Here is a 23,836-nt window from a genome sequence, read left to right as displayed (position 1 = left end):
GGACCACAGATCGCAGTCCTTGCCAGTGGGACTGATGCAACATGATCTTCCATAATAATATTAGTATAACTTAAATAAAAAAAAACACACACAAACCACTGGAGGAACTCAGCAGGTCAGGCAACATCTATGGAAATGAATAAACATTCGATGTTTCAGGCCGAGACATAAAGGGAAGGGAAATCTTGCCTGACAAATCTGTTAGAGTTTTTCGAGGAAGTAACAAGAAGGGTGGATAAAGAAGAGGCAGTGGATGTCATTTACTTAGCTTTTCAGAAGGCATTTGATAAGGTGCCACACGTGAGGCTGTTTAACAAGATTAAACTCCCTTGGCTTTACATGAAAGATATTGGCAGGGAAAGGTGAATGGGAATAAAAGGGCCCTTTTCCAGTTGGCTGCCAATGACTAGTGATGTTCCTCAGGGGTCAGTATTGGGAATGCTGCTTTTCACATTGTTTGTCAATGGTTTGTTTAATGGAATTGATGGCTTTGTGGCAAAGTTTGTGGATGATACAAAGATAGGTGGAGGGGTAGGTAGTGCTGAGGAAGCAATGTGCTTGCAGCAGGACTTTGACAGATTGGAAGAATGGGTAAAAAAGTGGCAGATGAAATACAGTGTTGGGAAATGTATGATGATGCATTTTGGTAAAAGGAACAAGAGTATGGACTGTTATCTAAGTGGGGAGAAGTTCCAAACATCAGAGGTGCAGAGGACCTTAGGCGTCCTCGTGCAAGACTCTCAGAAGGTTAATTTACAGGTTGAGTCTGTGGTAAAGAAGGCAAATGCAATGTTGGCATTTATTTCAAGGGAAAAAGAATACAAAAACAAGGAGATAATGCTGAGGCTTTATAAGACACTAGTGAGGCCACACTTGGAGTCTTGTTAATAGTTTTGTGCCCCATATCTCAGAATGGATGTGTTGTCATTGGAGAGAGTCCAGAGGAGGTTCATGAGGATGGTTTTGGGAATGAAGGAGTCAACACGTGAGGAGCGATAGGCATTGGAAATTAGAGGATCTCACTGAAACTTACCAAATGTTGAAATGACTAGATAGGGTGGATGCAGAGAGGATGTTTCCTGTGGGGGGGTATCCAGAACTAGAGGGCACAGCCTCAAAATTGAGGAGCGTTCTTTTAGAACAGAGGTAAGGAGGAATTTTTTTAGTCTGTAGTAAATCTGTAGAATTCTCCTCTACAGACTGCAGTGAAGACTGTCCCAGGGTATATTTAAGGTGGATGTTGATCTTTTCCTGATTGGCAAGGGCATCAAAGGATATGGCGAGGAGGTAAGTGTATGGGGTTGAGTGGGATCGGGGATCAACCATGATGGAATGGCGGAGCAGACTCGATGGGCTGAATGGCCCGATTCTGCTCCTGTGTCTTACGGAGACCTCTTTTCAGGACTGGAAAGGAAGGGGGAAGGCAACAGAATAAAAAGGTGTGGGAAGGGGAGGAATAGGTACAAGGTGGTAGGTGACGCCAGAATGGTCAGAAAGGTAAAGAGCTGGAGAGGAAGGAATCTGATAGGAGAGGGAAAAAGGAAGGAGGAGGAGAACCAGGGGGAGGTGTTAGGCAGGTGAGAAGCGGTAAAAAGCCAGAGGGGGAGTAGAAGAAGGGAGAGGGGAGGTGAAAAGTGAAAACGATATTCATGCCATCAGGTTGGAGGCTACCCAGATGGAATATAAGGAGTTGCCCCTCCACCCTGAGGGTGGCCTCATCATGGCACCAACATGTCGGAACGGGAATAGGAAAGATAATTAAAGTGCTTGCCACTGGGAAGTTCTGCTTTTGGGAGGTGGAGGGAGGAATATCAGATTTACAAGAAAGCTTTCCCTTTGCGTGTTTAAACGCTACAAAGGGCGCTCTGGTTGTTCTTTCCTTGAGTAATTTGAATAATTATATCTCCATTCCTGTCTAAATTATTCACACAGATCAAGGCTGTATAGCCACTATCATAGCTTTTGAAGGATATCATCTGTGGATATTTGTAAAATATTTTTGAACATTACTGAGCGTGTATAACATATCGATATGTACTGAAGCACAGATAAACTAGTGTGGCAACTAAAGCACTTTGACCTCATTACTGTTATCCATTGCTGTTGCTCAGCTTTGATTTATTTTTCACGTGGACATGGAAACCTAATTTAAAATGTGACTTTGCGTTAACGATCCAAGGATGTGCTGGGGGCAGCTGCCAGGGCATATTCTGGAGTTGTGGAAGATAGCAAACATTAATTTCAACAGCAACCAGTCTTCAGATGTGAATGTTGATTGCAGATTGAATTTAAAATGCAGTTTCAAGCATTAGTCTTTCTGGAGCTGCAGACTGGAGTTCATTGCAGACCAGGAAATACTCCATTGACCTGAGATGTCTGCACTTGAATGAATACAGCTCAGAGACAGCGGTGTTAACATTAATTTAGGGTGTCTTGAGCACTGGTGTGAAGATCTAGGTGTTTGAAAATTATATGTTACTCAAATGAAGCATTATGAATGCTATGTACATATAGAATTGTCCTACCGTTACCTTTGATCTTTAGCATATAAAAATGTGATATAATGTTGGGTCAGGGAGCCTCTCTCCTGAGTGACTCCAAATGCTGTCAGCTTGTGTGTGCAGAGTAAAGACTTCTGTACTGCTAGCTGCGTGTCTCCAGTGACTTCTGACTTTCATTGACAGTCACAACATAGTTCTGTCAGATATTCCAGTGCAATCATAGCATGCCCGTAATGTTCAGCAGAATGGCACAGGCAGCACCAACAACAAACCAAGAGAATGGCAGACAAACAGGCCTATTTCCCACCCACCCACATAGGCCTCCTACTCCAAGATATGCCATTGGGTGATAATAGAAATTAGAAAAGAAGCAACCATAGCACAAATGAGGCCATTCAACTTGTTATATCTATACTGTCATTAGTTGTTCAGCTAAAGCCATGTGTGATGTACATGCATTCAGTGGCCACTTTATTAGGTACCCCCTGTAACTAATAAATTGGCCACTGAGTGTATGTTTGTGGTTTTCTGCTGCTGTAGCCCATCCACTTCAAGGTTTGATATGTTCAGAGACGCTTTTCTGCACATCACTCTTGTAGCATGTGGTTATTCGAGTTACTATTGTCTTCCTGTCACCTTGAACCAGTCTGGCCATTCTCCTCTGGCATCTTATTGGTTATTTATTTATTATTATTATTATTTTTTAATTTTGTATTTGTTCAGTTTGTTTCTTTTGCACATTGGTCACCTGTAATCGTCCGTGTGTTGGGTGCGGTCTTTCATTGATTCCACTGCGGTTGGCGCGTGGCCAAGTGGTTAAGGCGTTCGCTGAGTGATTTGAGGTCACTAGTTCGAGCCTTGGCTGAGGCAGCGTGTGTGCCCTTGAGCAAGGCACTTAACCACACATTGCTCTGCGATGACACCGGTGCCAAGCTGTATGGGTCCTAATGCCCTTCCCTTGGACAACGTCAGTGGCGTGGAGAGGGGAGATTTGCAGCATGGGCAACTGCCGGTCTTCCATACAACCTTGCCCAGGCCTGCATCCTGGAAACCTTCCAAGGCGCAAATCCATGGTCTCTTGAGACTAACGGATGCCTATTATTTTGGACTTGCTGTGTATGCCAGCAAGAAAACAAATCTCAGGTTTGTATGTTATGACAGATACTGTATGTACAGTGACAATAAATTTACTTTGAGCTCTCCCATTGACAAGACATTTTTGCCCATGGAACTGCCACTCACTGGATTTTTTTTTTGTCTTTCACACCTTGCTCTGTAAACTCTAGAGACTGTTGTGTGTGAAAATTGCAGGAGATCAGCAGTTTCTGAGATACTCAAACCACCTCATCTGGCACCAACAATCATTTCATGGTCAAAGTCATTAAGATCATGCTTCCTCCACATTCTGATCTTTGGTCTGAACATCTGAACCACATCTGCATGCTTTAATGCACTGAGTTAGAGCCATAGGAAAGTACAGTACAGTAACAGTCCCTTCAGCCCATCTAGTCCATGCTAAACCATTTAAACTGCCACATTAAACCAGTTGTTGCCACATGATTGGCTGATTAGATATTTACATTAATGAGCTGTTGTAAAGGTGTACCTAACAATGTGGCCACTGAATATATTTTAAGACTGACCCTAAGACAGGTCTTTACAGTTCTGATGATTGTTTGCTCAAATTATGATTGATATATTGTAAACATAAGAAAATCTGCAGATGCTGGAAATCTAAAGCAACACACACAAACTGTTGGAAGAACTTAGCAGGCCGGGTAACATCTATGGAAAAGCGTAAGCAGTTGATGTTTTGGGCTGAGACACTTCATCGGGACTGAAGAAAAAAGATGAGTAAGAAGGTTGGGGAGGGGTGGATGAAGTACAATGTAGCAGGTGATTGGTGAAACCGGGAGGGGAGGGGTGAAGTAAAGCGCTAGGAAGCTGATTGGTGAAAGAGATAAAGGGCTGGAGAAAGGGGAATCTGATAGGAGAAGACAATGGAAGAAAGGGAAGGAAGAGGATTATTGTATTTTGTGGCAGCAGTATAGTATGAAGTCTTAAAATTACTATAAATAACAAAAATAAGTAGTGCAAAAAAAGAATAATGAGATAGCTTTAAGGGTTCATGTGCCATTCAGAAATCTGATGGTGGAGAGAAAGAAGGTTTCTTTGAATCATTGAATGTGTGTTTTCGGGCTCCTGTATATCCTCCTAAATGGTAGTAATGAGAAGAGGGCATGTCCCAGTTGTTAAGGGTCCTTTGTATTGGATATGCTTTCTTGGGGCATCTCCTCTAGAAATGTCCTTGATGGTGAAGAGCTTTGTTCCCATGATGGAGATGGCTGAGTCAACAGCCCTGTGCAGCCTCTTGCAGACGTGTGCATTGGAGCCTCCATGTTAGACTGCGAGACAAGCAGTCATGTGCGTTGGAGCCTCCACATTAGGCTGCGAGATGAGCAGTCATGTGCATTGGAGCCTCCACGTTAGGCTGCGAGACGACCAGTCATGTGCATTGGAGCCTCCACGTTAGGCTGTGAAATGACCAGTCAGAATGTCCTACATAGTACCTCTGTAGAAATTTGTAAGCGTCCTTCTTAAACTACCAAATGTCCTCAAATTCCTAATGAAGTAGAGCTGCTTGTGGCATTCTTGGTGACTGTAGCAATATGTTGTGCCCAGAATCGATCCTCTGAGATGTTAACACCTAGGAACTTGAACCTGCTTACACTTTCCACCAACCTCTCAATGAGGACTGGAGTGTGTATGACTAACTTCCCCTTTGTGAAATCCACAATGAATGTAATTATTTATGAAGTTGTTATTTCTTTCTTAATTTATATTCTTCAACTATATTTTTATTGGAAGATATTTAAAGTTGGACTCTTTCCAATGTTGTATTCCAGACATTAGGGTCTCTCTCAAAGGAGGTGTAAGTCACTCCTGCCCACCACTAGCCTTCAGCTCACCCTTGGGCAAGGTGTAGCACCTGCTTATACCCCTGATCAGGGTCATGTGAAGCCATGGAAGCAGGTGGTGGATGGTTGGTTGAACCGCTGGTGCATATCACAAGTCGCGGTTATGCGACCACTGACAGCAGGCTGACAGTCCCTGAAGAGTATTGGTAATGGCTGGGGTCACCCGTCTTGTAAAGACACTGCCCAGAAGGTAGTGGCAAACCACTTCTGTAGAAAAATTTGCCAAAAACAATCATATGACACGCCACTTAATAATTTCAGACATACTGAACAATGTCAGAATGGCGATTGTATAGGCAAAAGAGGTAAGTTTAGTTGAACATTCGATTACTAATTTATTAATTTAATCTGGTTTGGCACAACATTGTGGGCCCGAGTATCTGTTGCTGTGCTGTATTGTTCTATGTAATCAGAATCAGGTTTCTTATCACTGTCTTATCTGGTGTGTAATTTGCCATTTTGTAGCAGCAGTACAGTGCAATGACATACAGTACTATGCAAAAATCTTGGGCGCATATATATATCGTTAGACTGCCTATGATTTTTGCACAATACTGTATTTTTCAATGTGGAGCGGAGAGTGAGTTTGTAAATCAGTCGGGACCAAAGGATGTTCAGTATGGGGAGGGTGGAGCACAGCGAGAGGGTGGCAGAGAAGGGGTGCCAGGGTTCGGGGGTGGTGTGGGTGCACACACACACAGCCCTGAGACACCAGGCAAGATCATGTGATTCTAAACAACTGGTTTATTGATTATTACAGAATATCCATCTGATACTTCCTGCTCCCTACCCTTTCCCTTTTCCTTTCCTCAACCATGATTCCCCTCTTCCTACCTGCTTCCCACTGTCTGTCCACAATAGAGGTCGGTGACCAGTGGTGTGCCTCAGGAATCTGTTCTGGGACCCCTACTCTTCGTGATTTTTATAAATGACCTGGATGAGGAAGTGGAGGGATGGGTTAGTAAATTTGCTGACGACACAAAAGTTGGGGGTATTGTGGAAAGTGTGGAGGGCTGTCAGAGGTTACAGCGGGATATTGATGTGCAAAACTGGGCTGAGAAGTGGCAGATGGAGTTCAACCCAGATAAGTGTGAAGTGGTATGGTAGGTCAAATATGATGGCAGAATATAGTATTAATGGTAAGACTCTTAGCAGTGTGGTGGATCAGAGGGATCTTGGGGTCCGAGTCCATAGGACACTCAAAGCAGCTGCGCAGGTTAACTCTGTGGTTAGGAAGGCATACGGTGCATTGGCCTTCATCAACCGTGGGATTGAGTTTAAGAGCCGAGAGGTAATGTTGCAGCTATATAGGATCCTGGTCAGACCCCAGTTGGAGTACTGTGCTCAGTTCTGGTCATCTCACTACAGGAAGGATGTGGAAACCATAGAAAGGGTGCAGAGGAGATTTACAAGGATGTTGCCTGGATTGGGGAGCATGCCTTATGAGAATAGGTTGAGTGAACTTGGCCTTTTCTCCTTGGAGCGATGAAGGATGACAGGTGACATGATAGAGGTATATAAGATGATGAGAAGCATTGATCATGTGGATAGTCAGAGGCTTTTTCCCAGGGCTGAAATGGCTAGCACGAGAGGGCACAGTTTTAAGGTGCTTGGAAGTAGGTACAGAGGAGATGTCAGGGGTAAGTTTTTTTACGCAGAGTGTGGTGAGTGCGTGGAATGGGCTGCCCGCAATGGTTGTGGAGGCGGATACGATAGGGTCTTTTGAGGGACTTTTGGATAGGTACATGGGGTTTAGAAAAATAGAGAGCTATGGTTAATTACCCTAGGTAATTTCTCAGGTAAGGACATGTTCGGCTCAGCTATGTATATACATACATAGTACTATACGTAACAATAAATTACAAAATATCTAGTAAAATAAAAAGGAATAATGAGGAAGTATTCATGAATTCATGGTCCATTTAGAAATCTGATAGTGGAGTGTGAGTCTTTAAGCTCCTGTACCTCCTCCCCAATGGTAGTAACACCACAGTTAAGAGATACTGTATATTATATTTGGACATTGACTATAGTGAATGCAATAAGTAATTGATAACCACAATAAATTCTGCAGATGCCGTGTTTGTTAAATAATTGTCTATATTAACTTTAATTGGCTTTATACAAACTAATACTAAAGTGTTTCATGTTTATCTGAAGAGGAATTAAGAGCTGACAGTTTGGGCCCGTCCTGCTGAATTTCTCCAGTATTTTGTTTGTGTTACTCTGGATTTCCAGCATCTGCAGAATCTCTTTGTGTTTATTTTTCCATTATCTTTTTGGTTTCCCAGGGAATGATATGCTTTGTTGATCAGGCGCCAAAATTACAGAAAAACAAATATTGTTGAAAGAGGAATGACAGGAGAGGGAAACAAACAACCTCAATAAATTATTTATCACTTCATCAGTTTTTGCTCGTACAGCTCTAACCACTCTTCTAGCTGATTTATAAACAACATCTTCTCATTCTTTAAGCTAATCCCTGTGAACTGCATTGTCGGCCCGTTGATCAACAGTTCTCTGAGAAAATGCTTGACACAGTGATTGATGGGACATCATGCACTGAAGCCATAAACAGCAGGGATATCTGCATCAATGGCATATGTAAGGTATAGTTGGGTGTGTTTCCTTTATGTAAACTTTTCCTCAGCTCTGTGACGTGACAAACAATGTGGTAAAATTTTAACTCCTAGTCATCCTTAACATTCAAATCAACACACACAAAACGCTGAACAAACTCAACCAGACAGGCACCATCTATGGAAATGAGTAAACAGTCGACGTTTTGGGCAGAGACCCTTCTTCAGGACTGAGAGTGAAGGGGGAAGATGCTTGAATTAAATGATGGAGGGAGGGGAAGGAGGCTGGTTGGAAGGTGATTGGTGAAGCCAGGTGGGTGGGAAAGATCGGGCTGGAGAAGAAAGAATCTGAGAGGAGAAGAGAGAGGACAGTAGGAGAAAGGGAAGGAGGAGGGGATCCAGGGGGAAGTAATAGGGAGGTGCAAAGACATAAAACGTCAGAGTGGAGAATAAAGGTAAGGAGGGGGGAAATTTTGTTCACTAGAAGGAGAAGTTGACATTCATACCATCAGGATGGAGGGTAATCATACGGAATATAAGCTGTTGTTACTTCACCCTGAGGATGACCTCATCTTGGCATAAGAGGAGCTATAGATTGACACATTTGAATGGGAATGAGAATTGGAATTAAAATGATCTGTGAGTTATCACAGATTGAAGTTAAATTACCAGAACATTCCTTTCAATTGTTTTCATGCTCACTGTATTGTTTTTTCTCTCTCATTCATTTGCTGGGTACAATCTGATCGAATCTGTGTCAGGCCTGCCTGAATGATCAGGATCCTAAACAGGTCATTGCTGTCTACACGTATCTTCTTCGTCACTGGTCATTAGAGAACATCTCACTGAAATTCACAGATGATCCATTTTTACACACACGGTACTGTGCAAATGTCTTAGGCATATATAAAAATATCTGTAAAGCAAAGATGCTTTCAGAAATAATCAATTAAAAAGTTTTCAAATATCAAAAAATATACTACAAAGAGCAGTAAACAGTAAAAAGAACAAAATCTAATCAATATTTGGTGTGACCACCCTTTTCCTTTAAAACTGATTCAATTCTGTTAGTTACACTGTCGTGCAGTTTTATAAGCAAATCGGATGGTAGTTTGTTCCAAGAATCATGGTGATCTTGCTGTAGTTCTTCTGCAGAGTTTGCCTGTCTCGCTTACTTCTGTCTCTCCAGGTAATCCAGACAGTCTCGATGACATTGAGATCAAGGCTGTGTGGAGGCTATACCATCTGAAACCATATAAAAGAAAATCTATGGTGCCTAAGACTTTTGCACAGTGCTGTCAGTCCTGGAAAAATGGTAATACAATGCAAAACCATTTCTCGTTTACAGTGGTACATAGTTAGTTGTGAGAATACAGTTTATTTCATATCTAATGGGATCTTATTATGAATGGATAACTTCAATTTATTTTCTTCTAGTAGTATCTATATTCTCAATGAGGAATTGGATCCATTTGTGAAAAAGATGAAAATTCTGTGCTTATTGAACAACTAAACAAGAAATTAGGAAAGGGAAGATGAGTATGAAAGTAGTTTAGCACAAAATATAAAAGCAGACAGCAGAAGTTTTTATAAATATATAAAGCGGAATAGGGTGGCTAAAGTCAATGTAGGTCCCTTGGAAGATGATAAGGGGAAATTGATATTGGGTGATAAGGAAATGTCTGAGACATTGAACGACTATTTTGCGTCGGTATTCACCGTGGACAACATGTCTAATGTGCCGAACAAGGATGTTATGGACGAAATGGGAGGTGAGGACCTCGATAAAATCACTGTCACTAAAGAGATAGTGATGAACAAAGGTAGATAAGTCCCCAGGATTAGACATTGGCTCGACGGAAGAAGCCAGAGAGTGGTGGTAGAGAATTGCTTCTCTGAGTGGAGGCCTGTGACTAGTGGTGTGCCACAGGGATCAATGCTGGGTCCATTGTTATTTGTCATCTGTATCAATGATCTGGATGATAATGTGGTAAATTGGATCAGCAAGTTTGCTGATGATACAAAGATTGGAGGTGTAGTAGACAGTGAGGAAGGTTTTCAGAGCCTGCAGAGGGACTTGGACCATCTGGAAAAATGGGCTGAAAAATGGCAAATGGAGTTTAATACTGACAAGTGTGAGGTATTGCACGTTGGAAGGACAAACCAAGGTAGAACATACAGGGTTAATGGTAAGGCACTGAGGAGTGCAGTGGAACAGAGGGATCTGGGAATACAGATACAAAATTCCCTAAAAGTGTCGTCACAGGTAGATAGGGTCGTAAAGAGAGCTTTTGGTACATTGGCCTTTATTAATCGAAGTATTGAGTATAAGAGCTGGTATGTTATGATGAGGTTGTATAAGGCATTGGTGAGGCCGAATCTGGAGTATTGTGTTCAGTTTTGGTCACCAAATTACAGGAAGGATATAAATAAGGTTGAAAGAGTGCAGAGAAGGTTTACAAGGATGTTGCCGGGACTTGAGAAACTCAGTTACAGAGAAAGGTTGAATAGGGTTAGGACTTTATTCCCTGGAGCGTAGAAGAATGAGGGGAGATTTGATAGAGGTATATAAAATTATGATGGGTATAGATAGAGTGAATGCAAGCAGGCTTTTTCCACTGAGGCAAGGGGAGAAAAAAAACCAGAGGACATGGGTTAAGGGTGAGGGGGGAAAAGTTTAAAGGGAACATTAGGGGGGGCTTCTTCACACAGAGAGTGGTGGGAGTATGGAATGAGCTGCCAGACGAGGTGGTAAATGCGGGTTCTTTTTTAACATTTAAGAATAAATTGGACAGATACATGGATGGGAGGTGTATGGAAGGATATGGTCCGTGTGCAGGTCAGTGGGACTAGGCAGAAAATGGTTCGGCACAGCCAAGAAGGGCCAAAGGGCCTGTTTCTGTGCTGTAGTTTCTATGGTTCTATGGTTCTATGGTCCTGATGGGATCCATCCCAGGGTGCTGAGGGAATTAGCGGAGGTTATAGTAGACGCATTGGTAACTACTTATCAGAACACTCTAGACTCTGGGCAGGTCCTGGTGGATTAGAAGACAGCAAATGTCACGCCACGTTTTAAAAAAGGATGGAGGCAAAAGACAGGCAACCATAGGCCAGTTAGCTTAACGTCTGTAGTCGGGAAAATGCTTGAAGCTGTCATTAAGGAAGAAATAGCGAAACATTTAGAAAGGAGTGGTTCCATTAGTCAGACGCAGCATGGATTCAGAAAGGGCAGGTCCTGTTTGACAAACTACTGGAGTTCTTTGAGGACATAATGAGTGCAGAGGATAGAGAGGAACAGCTGAATGTTGTATACTTGGATTTCGATAAGGTGCCGCACAAGAGACTTATAAATAAGATTCGGATGCGTGGAGTCGGAGGAAGTGTATTGGCATGGATAGTGGATTGGTTAACTGATAGAAGACAGAGAGTTGGTATAAATGGGTGTTTCTCCGGTTGGCAGTCAGTGGTGAGTGGGGTGCCGCAGGGGTCGATGCTGGGCCCGCAGCTGTTTACCATTTACATTGATGATTTGGAAGAGGGGACTGAGTGTAGCGTAGCAAAATTTGCTGATGACACTAAACTGAGTGAAAAAACAAATTGTACGGAGGATGTGGAGAGTCTGCAGAGGGATATAGAGAGGTTAAGTGAGTGGGCCAAGGTCTGGCAGATGGAATACAACATTGGTAAATGCGAGATCATCCACTTTGGAAGGAATACTAGAAGAGCAGATTATTATTTAAATGGTGAAAGATTGCAGCATGCTGTTGTGCAGAGGGACTTGGGAGTGCTTGTGCATGAATTGCAAAAAACTGGCTTGCAGGTGCAACAGGTTATTAAGAAGGCAAACGGAATATTGGCCTTCATTGCCAGAGGGATTGAATGCAAGAGCAGGGAGGTCATGCTGCAACTATACAGGGTACTGGAGAGGCCACACCTGGAGTACTGTGTGCAGTTCTGGTCTCCATACTTGAAGAAGGATATACTGGCTTTGGAGGCAGTGCAGAGGAGGTTCACCAGGTTGATTCCAGGGATGAAGGGTTTACCCTATGAGGAGATTGAGTCGCCTGGGACTATACTCTCTGGAATTCAGAAGAATGAGAGGGACTTACTTTTATAGAAACATACAAAATTTTGAAAGGGATAGATAAGATAGAAGTAGAAAAGTTGTTTCCATTGGTAGGTGAGACTAGAACTAGGGGACATTGCCTCAAGATTCAGGGGAGAAGATTTAGGGCGGAGATGATGCGAAACTTTTTCCCAGAGAGTGGTGAATCTGTGGAATTCTCTGCCCAGGGAAGCAGTTGAGGCTTCCTCACTAAGTATATTTAAGAAACAGATAGGTTTTTACATAGTAAGGAAATTAAGGGTTATGGGGAAAAGGCAGGTAGATGGAGCTGAGTTTACAGACAGATCAGCCATGATCTTATTGAATGGCAGGGCAGGCTCGATGGGCCGGATGGCCTACTCCTGCTCCTATTTCTTATGTTCTAGTGTTTATATAGGAAAGCAAAGACAAAGATGAGCTTTATTTGTCACACCTACAGTGAAACATCGAAACGTACACTGAAATGCATCATTTGTGTTAATGACCGACACATTTGGGATGTTCTGGGGGCAGCCCACAAGTGTTGCCATGCTTCCTGTGCCCAGAACTTGCGAACCACAGCCCATACGTCCTTAGAACGTGAAAGGAAACTGGAGCACCGGGAGGAAGCCCAAGTGAATGTACCAACTCCCTACAGACAGTGACAGGAATTGAACCCTCATTGCTGGTGCTGTAATAGCATTATGCTATTTGCTACACTCATAACCGTATAACCATGTAACAATTACAGCACGGAAACAGGCCATCTCGGCCCTTCTAGTCTGTGCCGAACTCTTACTCACACCTAGTCCCACCTACCTGAAGTGAAGGAAAAGTAAGACACCAAACTAATTGGAATCTTGCTAGAGGTTCTTTACAATATAGTCAACTCTTTATGTGCTAATATTTGCACTCTTTTAACCCAGTTTTTAAATTTTCATTTGGTGCACTAATTTTGTTTCCTCTCCAAGGTCAGTCTCCTCAGTTCCTCTGATACCAGCAACCGATCTCTCTATATACCAATCAGTAATAATTCGGTTCTCCCATCCTCACTACTGTGGACCTTTGCCAAGACTGCTAGTCTTCCCTGCCGGCTGGCTGATCATTGGATGGAAATACATTGGCACAGCAGTGTAGCAGTTAGCACAATTGCTTTACAGTGTCAGCTGTAAGGTCAGGGTACAAATCCCGCTACTGTCCGTGCTCTCCAGGCACACCCTGTGACTGCATACATTTCCTCCCTGCTGCAGTTTTCTCCCACATTCCAAAGACATGCAGATGTGGTTGGTAAGTTGTGGGCGTGCTATGCTGGCACAGGAAGTGTGATGACACTTGCAGACTCCCAGCACAATCCTTGCTGAGTTGATCTGATGAAAATGATCTAGTTCACTGTATGTTTAGATGTACAAGTGACACATAAAGATAATCTTCATCTTATTTTTTGATTTCTTTTGTGGAATGGCTTTCTTCCTCCATTTTAACTTTCTTCAGTCTTCAGTATCTTTAGGGTTGGCTGCAATGTCTACTCCTTTGTATATCATATCTCATTCCTTCTTTACAAATTTAGGAAACACTCTTTGCTTAGACTTTGATCTTCACCTTGACATCCCTATTTTCTTTATAGAAAATGGTACCATCTCAATCCAAGAAGTCATCTTGCTCTTATGAAAACTTATAATTAATGATGTGTTATGGCAAAGAATTTCAAAGCATACTTATTTTCTTTACAGAATATATTAATATAGTCTGCAAGACACAATGAGAAGAAATGTTTAATATTCCCCAGGAAACCAATTACAGTACTTGTCTGAAAAAATAGCTTGGCAAAGTTTTTGGTTTTGAACTCTGCATGAATTCTCTGCTGAAGAAGATTGGTGGACTTTTAAAACCTACATGATGCATACGTTTTTCATTAAAATCTACATCAAGCTTCCCTGGTACGAGGTATAGTTTGTCAGATTTGGAATCAGACGTATCATTGACGTATCTTGTAAAATTTGCTGTTTTGCAGCAGCAGTACAGTGTAATACATTAAAAATTCTAAATTACAGGAAGAGATGTAAAAAATAAATTAACCACGCAAAAACAGCAAAATAATGAGATAGTTTTCATGGGTTCATGGACTGTTCAAAAATCTGATAGTGGAGGAGAAGAAGCTATTCCTAAAGTGTGTGTCCCAAGGCTCCTGAACCTCCTCCCTTATGGTAGTAATAAGAAGAGGGCATGTCCTGGTGAGTGAGGAATCTCAATGATCATGCCATCTTCTTGAAGAGTTCCCTGTTGATGGTGGGGAGGTTAGTGCCCATGTAGGAATGGGTAAAGAAGTGGCAGATAGGAATCTAGTGTAGGAAAGTGTATGGCCAAGCGCCTTTGACGAAGGAATAAAGTGTAGACTATTTTCTAAGTGGGGAGAACATTCCAAAAGCAGAAGTGCTAAGGGACTCAGGAGCCCTCGTACAGGGTTCTAGCATTCATTTTGAGTTGATTATAATATAAGAGCAAGGATGTCATGCTGAGCATTGGTCAGACTCTGGGAGTATTGTGAGCAGGTATTGGGCCTATTACATAAAAGAAAAAATGTGCTGGCATTGGAGAGGGTCCAGAGAGGTCCACGAGATTGATTATGAAATGAAAGGGTTAAGTTGTAAGGAGCATTTGATGGCTCTGGGGCTGTACTCACTGGAGTTTAGAAGAATGAGGGGAGATCCCATTGAAGCCTATCAAATATTGAGTGACCTAGGTAGAGTAGAGGTGGGGAGGATGTTTCCTGTAGTGGGTGAGTCTAGGACCAGAGGGCACAGCCTCAGAATAGAGGGACACCCATTTAGAACAGAGATGAGAAGGAATCTGATCCTACAAGAGGTCGATGGAAGAGTCTGATAATGGTGGGGTAGAACCTATACTTGAGCTTGTTGGTAATGTGCTTTCAAGCTTTTGTATCTTTTGTCTGATGGGAGAAGAGAAAATGTCCTGGTTGGGTGGGGTCTTTGATTACGTTGGCTGCTCTACAGAGGCAGCGAGAGGAGTCCAGAGGGGGATCTGGTTGATGAGCAGATTATTGTCAAAAGTACCTTTGAGAGTACTGTTGATGATTGCTTGCACTACACTTCTGACAAGACCAATTGACCACAATATATAGGACCAAAATTACGCCATTCAGCCCATCAAGCCTGCTGCATAATTTGAGCATGGCTGATATATTATCCGCCTCAACCCTATTCTCCTGTCTTAGAACATGAGAGCATAAGACATAGGAGCAGAATTAGGCCATTCAGCTCATCGAGTCTGCTGCGCTGTTCCATCATGGCTGCTCCCAGATTCCACTCAACCCTAAACACCTGCCTTCTCGCTACATCCTTTGATGTCCTTACCAATCAGGAAACAATCAACTTCCGCCATGGACTTAGCCTCTACCGCAGTCTGTGACAGAGCATTCCACAGAATTACTACTCTCTGGCTAACAAAAATTCCTGCTTACCTCCATTCTTAAAGGTTGCCCCTCAATTTTGAGGCTGTGCCCTCCAGTTCTGGATACTCCTACCACAGGAAACATCCTCTCCACATCCACCCTATTTCGTCCTTTCAACATTCAGTACGGTTCAATGAGATCCCCACACATTCTTCTAAATTACTGTGAATACAAGGCCCAAAGCTGCCAAATGCTCCCCATATGTTAACCCCTTCATTCCTTGAAGCATCCTTGTGAACCTCTTCTGGACTCTCACCAATGACAACACATCCTTTCTGCGATATGGGGCCCAAAACTGTTGACAATACTCCAAGTGCAGCCTGACTAGTGTCCTATAAAGGCTCATCATTATCTCCTTGCCTTCATATTCTATTCCCCTTGAAAAAAAATGCCAGTATTGCATTTTCCTTCTTTACCATAGATTCAACTTGTAAATTAGTCTTCTGGGAGTCTTGCACCTCTGTCATTTGAACCTTCTCCCCATTTAGATAATAGTCCGCACTGTTGTTCTTTTTACTAAAATGCATTATCATACGTTTCCCAACACTGTATTCTATCTGCCACTTCTTTGCCCATTCTTCCAATTTGTCTAAGTCCTGCTACAATTGCATTGCTTCCACCGTACTACCTACTTCTCTACCTATCTTCAAGTCATCTGTAAACTTTGCCACAAAACCATCAATTTCATTATCCAAATAATTGACAAACAATCTGAAAAGTAGTGGTCCCTGAGGATCACCACTAGCCACAGGGCACCAACCAGAAAGGCCCCTTTTATTCCCACTCACTGCCTCCTGCTTGCCAGCCATTCCTCTATTCATGCCAGTATCTTTCCTGTATCGCTATTGGATTTTATCTTGTTAAGCAGCTTCATGTGTAGCACTTTATCAAATGCCTTCTGAAAATCCAATAAATGACATCCACTGCCTCGCCTTTATCCACCCTGCTTGTTACTTCCTCAAAGAACTCTAACAGATTTGTCAGGGAAAATTACCCTTTACAGAATCCATGCTGACTTTGACTGATTTTATCATTAATCTCCAAATACCCTGAAACCTCATCCTTAATGATAGACTCCAACACTTTCCTAACCATTGAGGTTAGGCTAACTAGCCTATAACTTTCTTTTTTTTCTTCTTAAAGAGTAGAGTGACATTTGCAATTTTCCAGTCCTTGACTAATGGACTAATGCATCTGTTATCTCTTCAGCAACCTCTCTCAGGACTCTGGGATGTAGTCCATGTGGTCCAAGTGACTTATCCACCTTAAGAACTTTGAGTTTGCCTAGTACTTCTTCCTTTAATAGCAACGGCACTCACTCCCGCTCCCTGACACTCCCAGACCTCTGGCATACTGCTCGTGTCTTCCACAGTGAAGATTGATGCAAAGTAAGTTTACCTGCCATATCTTCGTCACCCATTACTACTTCACCAGCGTCATTTCTCAGTGGTCCAATATCAACTCTCATCTCCCATTTACTCTTTATATAACTGAAAAAACTTCTGGTATCATGCTTTATATTATTGACTAGCCTGCCCTCATATTTCATCTTTTCCATTCTTATACCATTTTAGTTGCCTTTTGTTGGATTTTAAAAGCTTCCCAATCATCCAACTTCTCAATCACTTTTACTACCTAATATGCCCTTTCCTTGTCGTTTCTGCAGTACTTAACTTCCATTTTCAGCCATGGTTGCCTCCTTCTGCCTTTTGAGAACTACTGTTTCTGTGCGACATATCTATCCTGCGCCTTGTGAACTATTTCCAGAAACTTCAGCCATCTCTGTCCTGCTGTCATCCCCGCCGGTATCCTCCTCCAAACCACCTGGGCAGCTCCTCTCTCATTCCGCTGTAATTCCCTTTATTCTATTCCATTCCGATACTGATACTTGTGACTTATGCTTCTCCCTCTCAAACTGCAGTATGAGTTTAATCATATCATGATCACTGACTCGTAAGTGTTCCTTTACATGATAAGATCTATGTTGTTATGCAACAATCTAAGATGGCTCTTCCCTGAGTAGGCTCAAGCACAACCTGCTCTAAAAAGCCATCTTATGAGCATTCAATAAATTCCCTTTCTTGCAATCTGATTTGCCACCCTTTGTATATTGAAGTCCCCCATTACAATTGTGTCATTAGCCTTATTACAAGCCTTTTCCAGCTCCCTTTGCAAACTCAACCCCACATCTTGGCTACTATTTGGAGCCTATATATGATTCCCATAATGTTTTTCTACCCTCGTAGTTTCCTAACTACACCCACATCGATTCAATATTCTCTGACCCTATGTCACCTCTTTCTAAAGATATAATACCATCCCTTACCAACAGAGCCACACCACCGCCTATGCCTTCCTGTCCGTCCTTTCAATATAAAGTATAACCTTTGATGTTGAACTCCCAACTATGACCTGCTTTCAGCTGTGACTCAGTGATACCTGTAACAGTGATTGCCGACCAATCACTACTTGGGCCATGAGTTCGTCCACATTATTCTGAATGCTACATGAAATAAATACAGCACCTTCATGAAATAAATACTGCATTCTTTGCCCTTTTGAATTTTGCCTCTGTAGTACAATTTAACTCTTTGCTCTGTCTGCATTTGTACCCAATCATTGGGTTGTCCTTCCTGACATTCATGTAACACCTATCATCTACTTGTAAATCTGCTGGCTCATACTCAGCTCTATCATACTGGCTCCTATCCCCTTGCCATATTAATTTAGACCATTCCCAAGAGCTCTCGTAAAACCTGCCCACAAGGATATTGGTCCCCCTCGGATAAGGGCAACCATCCATTTTGTACAGGTCCCACCTGCCCGGAAAAGATCACAATTATCCAGAAATCTGGATCCCTGCCCCCAGCCCCAATTCTTCAGCCACACATTTATTTGCTACCTCGTTCTATTCCTATCCTCACTGTTGTGTGGCACAGGCAGTAATCCCAAGATTTCTAACCTTCAGGTCCTACTTCTCAGCTTCCTTCCTAACTCCATATATTTTTTCAGGAACTCCTTCCTTTTTCTGCCTATGTCGGTACCAATATGTACCACGACTTCTGGCTGCTCACTTTTCCTTTTCAGGATACTGCGGACCCTGGCACCGGGGCTGCAAACATCCATCCATGTTACCTTTTTGCATCCACAGAATCACCTATCTGTCCCCTGACTACAGAGTCCCCTATTACTGCTGCCATCCTCTTCTGTTCCCTACCCTTCTGAGCCACAGGGATAGACTCTGATAGACTCTGTACCAGAAGCACAGCCACTGTTGCTTCCCACAGACAGGTTGTTTCCACCCACCCCCTCCCCCCCGAACAGTACTGAAAATGGAGTACTTATTGCTGAGGGGAATGACCACAGGGGTGCTAGCCACTATAGAAACATAGAAAACATAGAGCACAATACAGGCCCTTCGGCCCACAAAGCTGTGCTGAACATGTCCCTACCTTAGAACTACCTAGGCTTTACCCATAGCTCTCTATTTTTCTAAGCATGTAGCCATCCAGGAGTCTCTTAAAAGACCCTATCGATTCCGCCTCCAACGCCACTGTCGGCAGCCCATTCCACGCACTCACCACTCTCTGCGTAAAAAACTTACCCCTGACATCTCCTCTGTACCTACTTCCAAGCAACTTAAAACTATGCCCTCTCGTGCTAGCCATTTCAGCCCTGTGGAAAAGCCTCTGACTATCCACACAATCAATGCCTTTCATTATCTTGTACACCTCTATCAGGTCACCTCTCATCCTTCGTCGCTCCAAGGAGAAAAGGCCGAGTTCACTGAACCTATTTTCATTAGGCATGTTCCCCAATCCAGGCAACATCCTTGTAAATCTCCTCCGCACCCCTTCTATGTTTTCCACATCCTTCCTGCAGTGAGTTGACCAGAACTGAGCACAGTACTCCAAGTGGAGTTTGACCGGGGTCCTATATAAAAGCAACATTACCTCTTGGCTCTTAATTTCAATCCCACAATTGATGAAGGCCAATGCACTGTATGCCTTTTTAACTACAGAGTCAACCTGTGTAGCAGCCTTGAGTGTCCTATGGACTTGGACCCCAAGAGCCCTCTGATCCTCCACACTGCCAAGAGTCTTACCATTAATGCTATATTCTGCCATCATATTTGACCTACCAAAATGAACTAGCTGACACTTATCTGGGTTGAACTCCATCTGCCACTTCTCAGCCCAGTTTTGCATCCTATCAATGTCCCGTTGTAACATCTGGCAGCCCTCCACACTATCCACAACACCCCCAACCTTTGTGTCATCAGCAAATTTACTAACCCCTCCCTCCACTTCCTCATCCAGGTCATTTATAAAAATCACAAAGAGTAGGGGTTCCAGAACAGATCTCTGAAGCACATCACTGGTCACTGGCCTCCATGCAGAATATGACCAGTCTACAACCGCTCTTTGTCTTCTGTGGGCAAGTCAGTTCTAGATCCACAAAGCAATATCCCCTTGGATCCCATGCCTCTTTATTTTCTCAATAAGCCTTGCATGGGGTACCTTATCAAATGCCTTCCTAAAATCCATATACACTACATCTTCGGCTCTGCCTTCATCAATGAGCTTAGTCACATCCTCAAAAAATTCAGTCAGGCTCGTAAGGCACGACTTGCTTTTGACAAAGCCATGCTGACTATTCCTAATCATATTATGCCTCTCCAAGTGTTCATAAATCCTGCCTCTCAGGATCTTCTCCATCAACTTACCAACCACTGAAGTAAGACTCACTGGTCTATAATTTCCTGGGCTATCCCTTTCTTGAATAAGGGAACAACATCCACAACCCTTCAATCCTCCGGAACCTCTCCCGTCCTCATTGATGAATCAAGTTCATTGCCAGAGGCTCAGCAATTTCCTCCCTCGCTTCCCACAGTAGCCTGGGTACATCCTGTCTGGTTCTGGTGACTTATCCAACTTGATGCTTTCCAAAAGCTCCAGCGCATCCTCTTTCTTAATGTCTACATTCTGAAGCTTTTCAGTCCACTGCAAGTCATCCCTACAATTGGCAAGATCCTTTTCTGTAGTGAATACTGAAGCAAAGCTTTTCCGTAGTGAATACTGAAGCAAAACTTTTCCATGGTAAATGCTGAAGCAAATTTTTTCCGTAGTGGAAACTGAAGCAAAAGTGAATATCTGATGCTCTCCCTTCCCTCTCCTCACAGTCACCTATTTATCTGTCTCCAGTAGCCTTGGGGTGACTACCCCTCTGTAGCTCCTGTCCATCGCTGCTTCGCTTTCCTAACAAGCCGAACATCATTGAGCTGCAGCTCCAGTTCCCTAACCCAGTCTTGTAGGAGCTGCATCTCGATGCAGCTGGTGCTATTGTGGCTATTGGTGAGACTGGAAGTCTCCTGGAAATCCCACCTCTAACACCCAGATCTTCTTTGATGTCCGTCCTAATCAAGAATCTCTCAATCTCTGCTTTAAATATACCCAATGACTTGGCCTCCTCAGCCATCTGTGGGAATGAATTCCACAGTTTTTCATCCATTCACTAAAGAGATTCCTCCTTATTTCTGTTCTAATGGGACCTGGGCTCTGAGGCTATGCCCTCTGGCCGTTTAGAATCTCAGAGTGCAGGAGACTCTTAGGTCGGCAGAAATTCACTGCTGATGCATTAAGAACATTTAAGGGACTTTTAAATATACAATTGGATGCCAGAAAAATGGAGGATTATGGGGTGTGTGGGAGATGTTTTGACTGAACGAAGCCACCAGAGATGCAGCGGGTAGATAAAAAAATCATTATTCAGGCTACACATAAGTTAACAGTCTTTGGAGTCATTTGAGAGAGAGAGAGGCTACTTGACCCAACATTTTTGCACATTTTTATATGTTATAGAACAAAGGTCATAGGACAATTTCTATAGTTACAATGCCCTCATAATGCTTCTTTTAAGTTACATATAGTTTTTGAAATACCTCAATCTTCCCACTAACACACCCAAATTACTGTGGTCTCTGAGGTGTATTTGTGCAATGGGGTCTTGATTGCATTCATGCATATGCAGACATCTCAGGACAATTGGATATTTCCTGCTCTCCAATTTACTCTAAAATGCAGTTCCAAGAAGACCATTGCTCCTGGCTGCATTTTAAATTCAACCCACAATCCATATTCGGATCTGAAGACTGGTTGCTGTTGAAATTAATATTTGCTATATTGCATATCTCCAGAATACACCCCGATAGGAGGAAAGGGACAATTTTCATGACATACTGCACTTAAGTGATGATAAACCTGATTCTGCTGTGGATCTCGTTTGTAGAGAGAGAGTGGGAAGGGGGCAGAGAGAAGGGGATCATGGTTGGGAAAAGGGGCAGGGAGAGAGGAAGGAGTGGGAAGCACCAGAGACACATTGTGTAATGATCAATAAACCAATTGTTTGGAATCACATGGCCTTGGCTGGTGTCTCAGGGCTGGGTGTGTCTGCACCTGGGTCACCCCCTGTCCTTGGCACTCGTTCTCTGCCACTTGCCCCACATCCCTCCTGTGGCACTGCACCCTCACGATTCCCAACATCTTTAGCTCCCTCCAGAATTACAAACTTGCTCTCTTCTCCATATTAGCAACTGCAGTACTGTGCAAATGTCTTAGGTACCCTAAAGCACATACTGTCCATGTGCCTAAGACCTTTGGACAGTACTGTAGGTTGATACAACATCATGAGCCAAAGAGCCTATATAGTGCAATACCATTCTATGATTAAATCAACAATGACAGCCCATTAAATGAGTTGCAGAAGGATGTTACACAAACACAAATAGCATCTCACATAGGCAAAATGATGAGGAACAAGCACAAAATGCTGGATAATATGCATTCAACATTCTGATAGTGAAAATGCACTCAGAAAGCAACAGTGGTTGTGAAATAAGTCAACGTCTTGCCAAAGTAGCAGAGATGAAAAGAAAATGCTTGAGAGAAACAGGTTAGAAAATGTCCTCCAGTGTTAAGCTCAGAAGCTGGAATGCAGCACAACAGAGTGAGTAAAGGAAGACGCAGCAGTCTGTGTCGCATCACTTTTAGTGGTGTGTACTGGCTGCTTTTCCAGTGGCAAACCTTTTCAACAATGCTCAGCTTTGAAGCCAAGCAAGACATACAAAGACAGTTTTATAAAGGAATTGCCATAGACCATTATATAGAAGGATATAGAACATACAACACTACAGTACAGTACATGAGCTTTGGCCTATGATGTTCAATTTTCCCACTAACACACCCAAAATAGGCAAAATTGGGGCCAATCAACTGGGGCAGCACGGTGGCGTAGTGGTCAGCACAATACTTTACAGTACCAGTGACCCGAGTTCAATTCCCACCACTACCTGTAAGGAGATCCTATGTTCTCCCCACAACCGCGTGGGTTTCCTCTGGGTGCTCTGGTTTCTTCCCACAGTCCAAAGACGTACTGGTTGGTAGGTTAATTGGTCATTGAAAATTGTCTTATGGTTAGCCTAGGGTTAAATCAGGGGTTGCTGGGCGGTACAGTTCAAAGGGCTGGAAGGGCTTACCGCACACTGTATCCCAATAAATAAATAAATCTAACCATTTTCTCCCACACAGCCTTTTATTTTTCAATTATCCATGCGCTTATCTAAGAGTTATTTGTATGCACCTAATATATCTGCCTTTACCACCATCTGTGACAGGGAGTTTCACACACCCTCCACTCTGTGTAAAAAAAACTTACCTCTGACATTCCTCCCCCCGCCTCCCCCCCCCCCGTATACCTTAAAATTGTGCCCCCTCGCATTTATCAATTCTGCACTGGGAAGAAGTCGCTGGCTGTAAGTCTGTGCTTCATATCATCTTATAAATACCTATGAAGACGTCTCACATCCTCCTCTCCCAAGAGAAAAGCTCTAGCTTGACATGCTTAAAGGGAGTTGAATTGATAACAATGCCTGAACAGTGAGCTGACCATCAGAGATAGGAGCAGAGTTACGCCACTTGGACGATTGAGTCTGCTCCGTCATTTCATCATGACTGATCCATTTCCCTCTCAACCCTGTCTTCTCTCGATAACCTTTGGTGCTCTGATTAATTAAGAACCTATCAACCTCCACTTTTAAAGCACCCAGTGACCTGGCCTCCATAGCTGCCTGTTACAACGAATTCTACAGATTCACCATCCTCCAGTTAAAAAAGAAATTCCCCTTCATCTCTACTTTAAATGAGCATCCCTCTATTTTAAGGCTGTGC

At 43.0% G+C, this 23,836-nt stretch overlaps 1 protein-coding gene across 1 annotated transcript in view; it reads left to right on the top strand.

Annotated features, from left to right (window-relative positions):
- adamts12 (ADAM metallopeptidase with thrombospondin type 1 motif, 12) overlaps window positions 1-23,836 on the top strand; it is a 642,106-nt gene that overhangs the window by 415,681 nt on the left and 202,589 nt on the right. The window contains exon 13 of the mRNA XM_063042019.1: window positions 7,955-8,088. Within this exon, the coding sequence (XP_062898089.1) occupies window positions 7,955-8,088 (134 nt within the window). The remainder of the gene's footprint in view (window positions 1-7,954; window positions 8,089-23,836) is intronic.

This window comes from Mobula hypostoma, chromosome 3, assembly GCF_963921235.1.
Source record: "Mobula hypostoma chromosome 3, sMobHyp1.1, whole genome shotgun sequence".
NCBI lineage: Eukaryota > Metazoa > Chordata > Chondrichthyes > Myliobatiformes > Myliobatidae > Mobula > Mobula hypostoma.
Note: the sequence above shows the minus strand (reverse complement) of the source record. Positions and strands in the feature narration are given on the sequence as shown.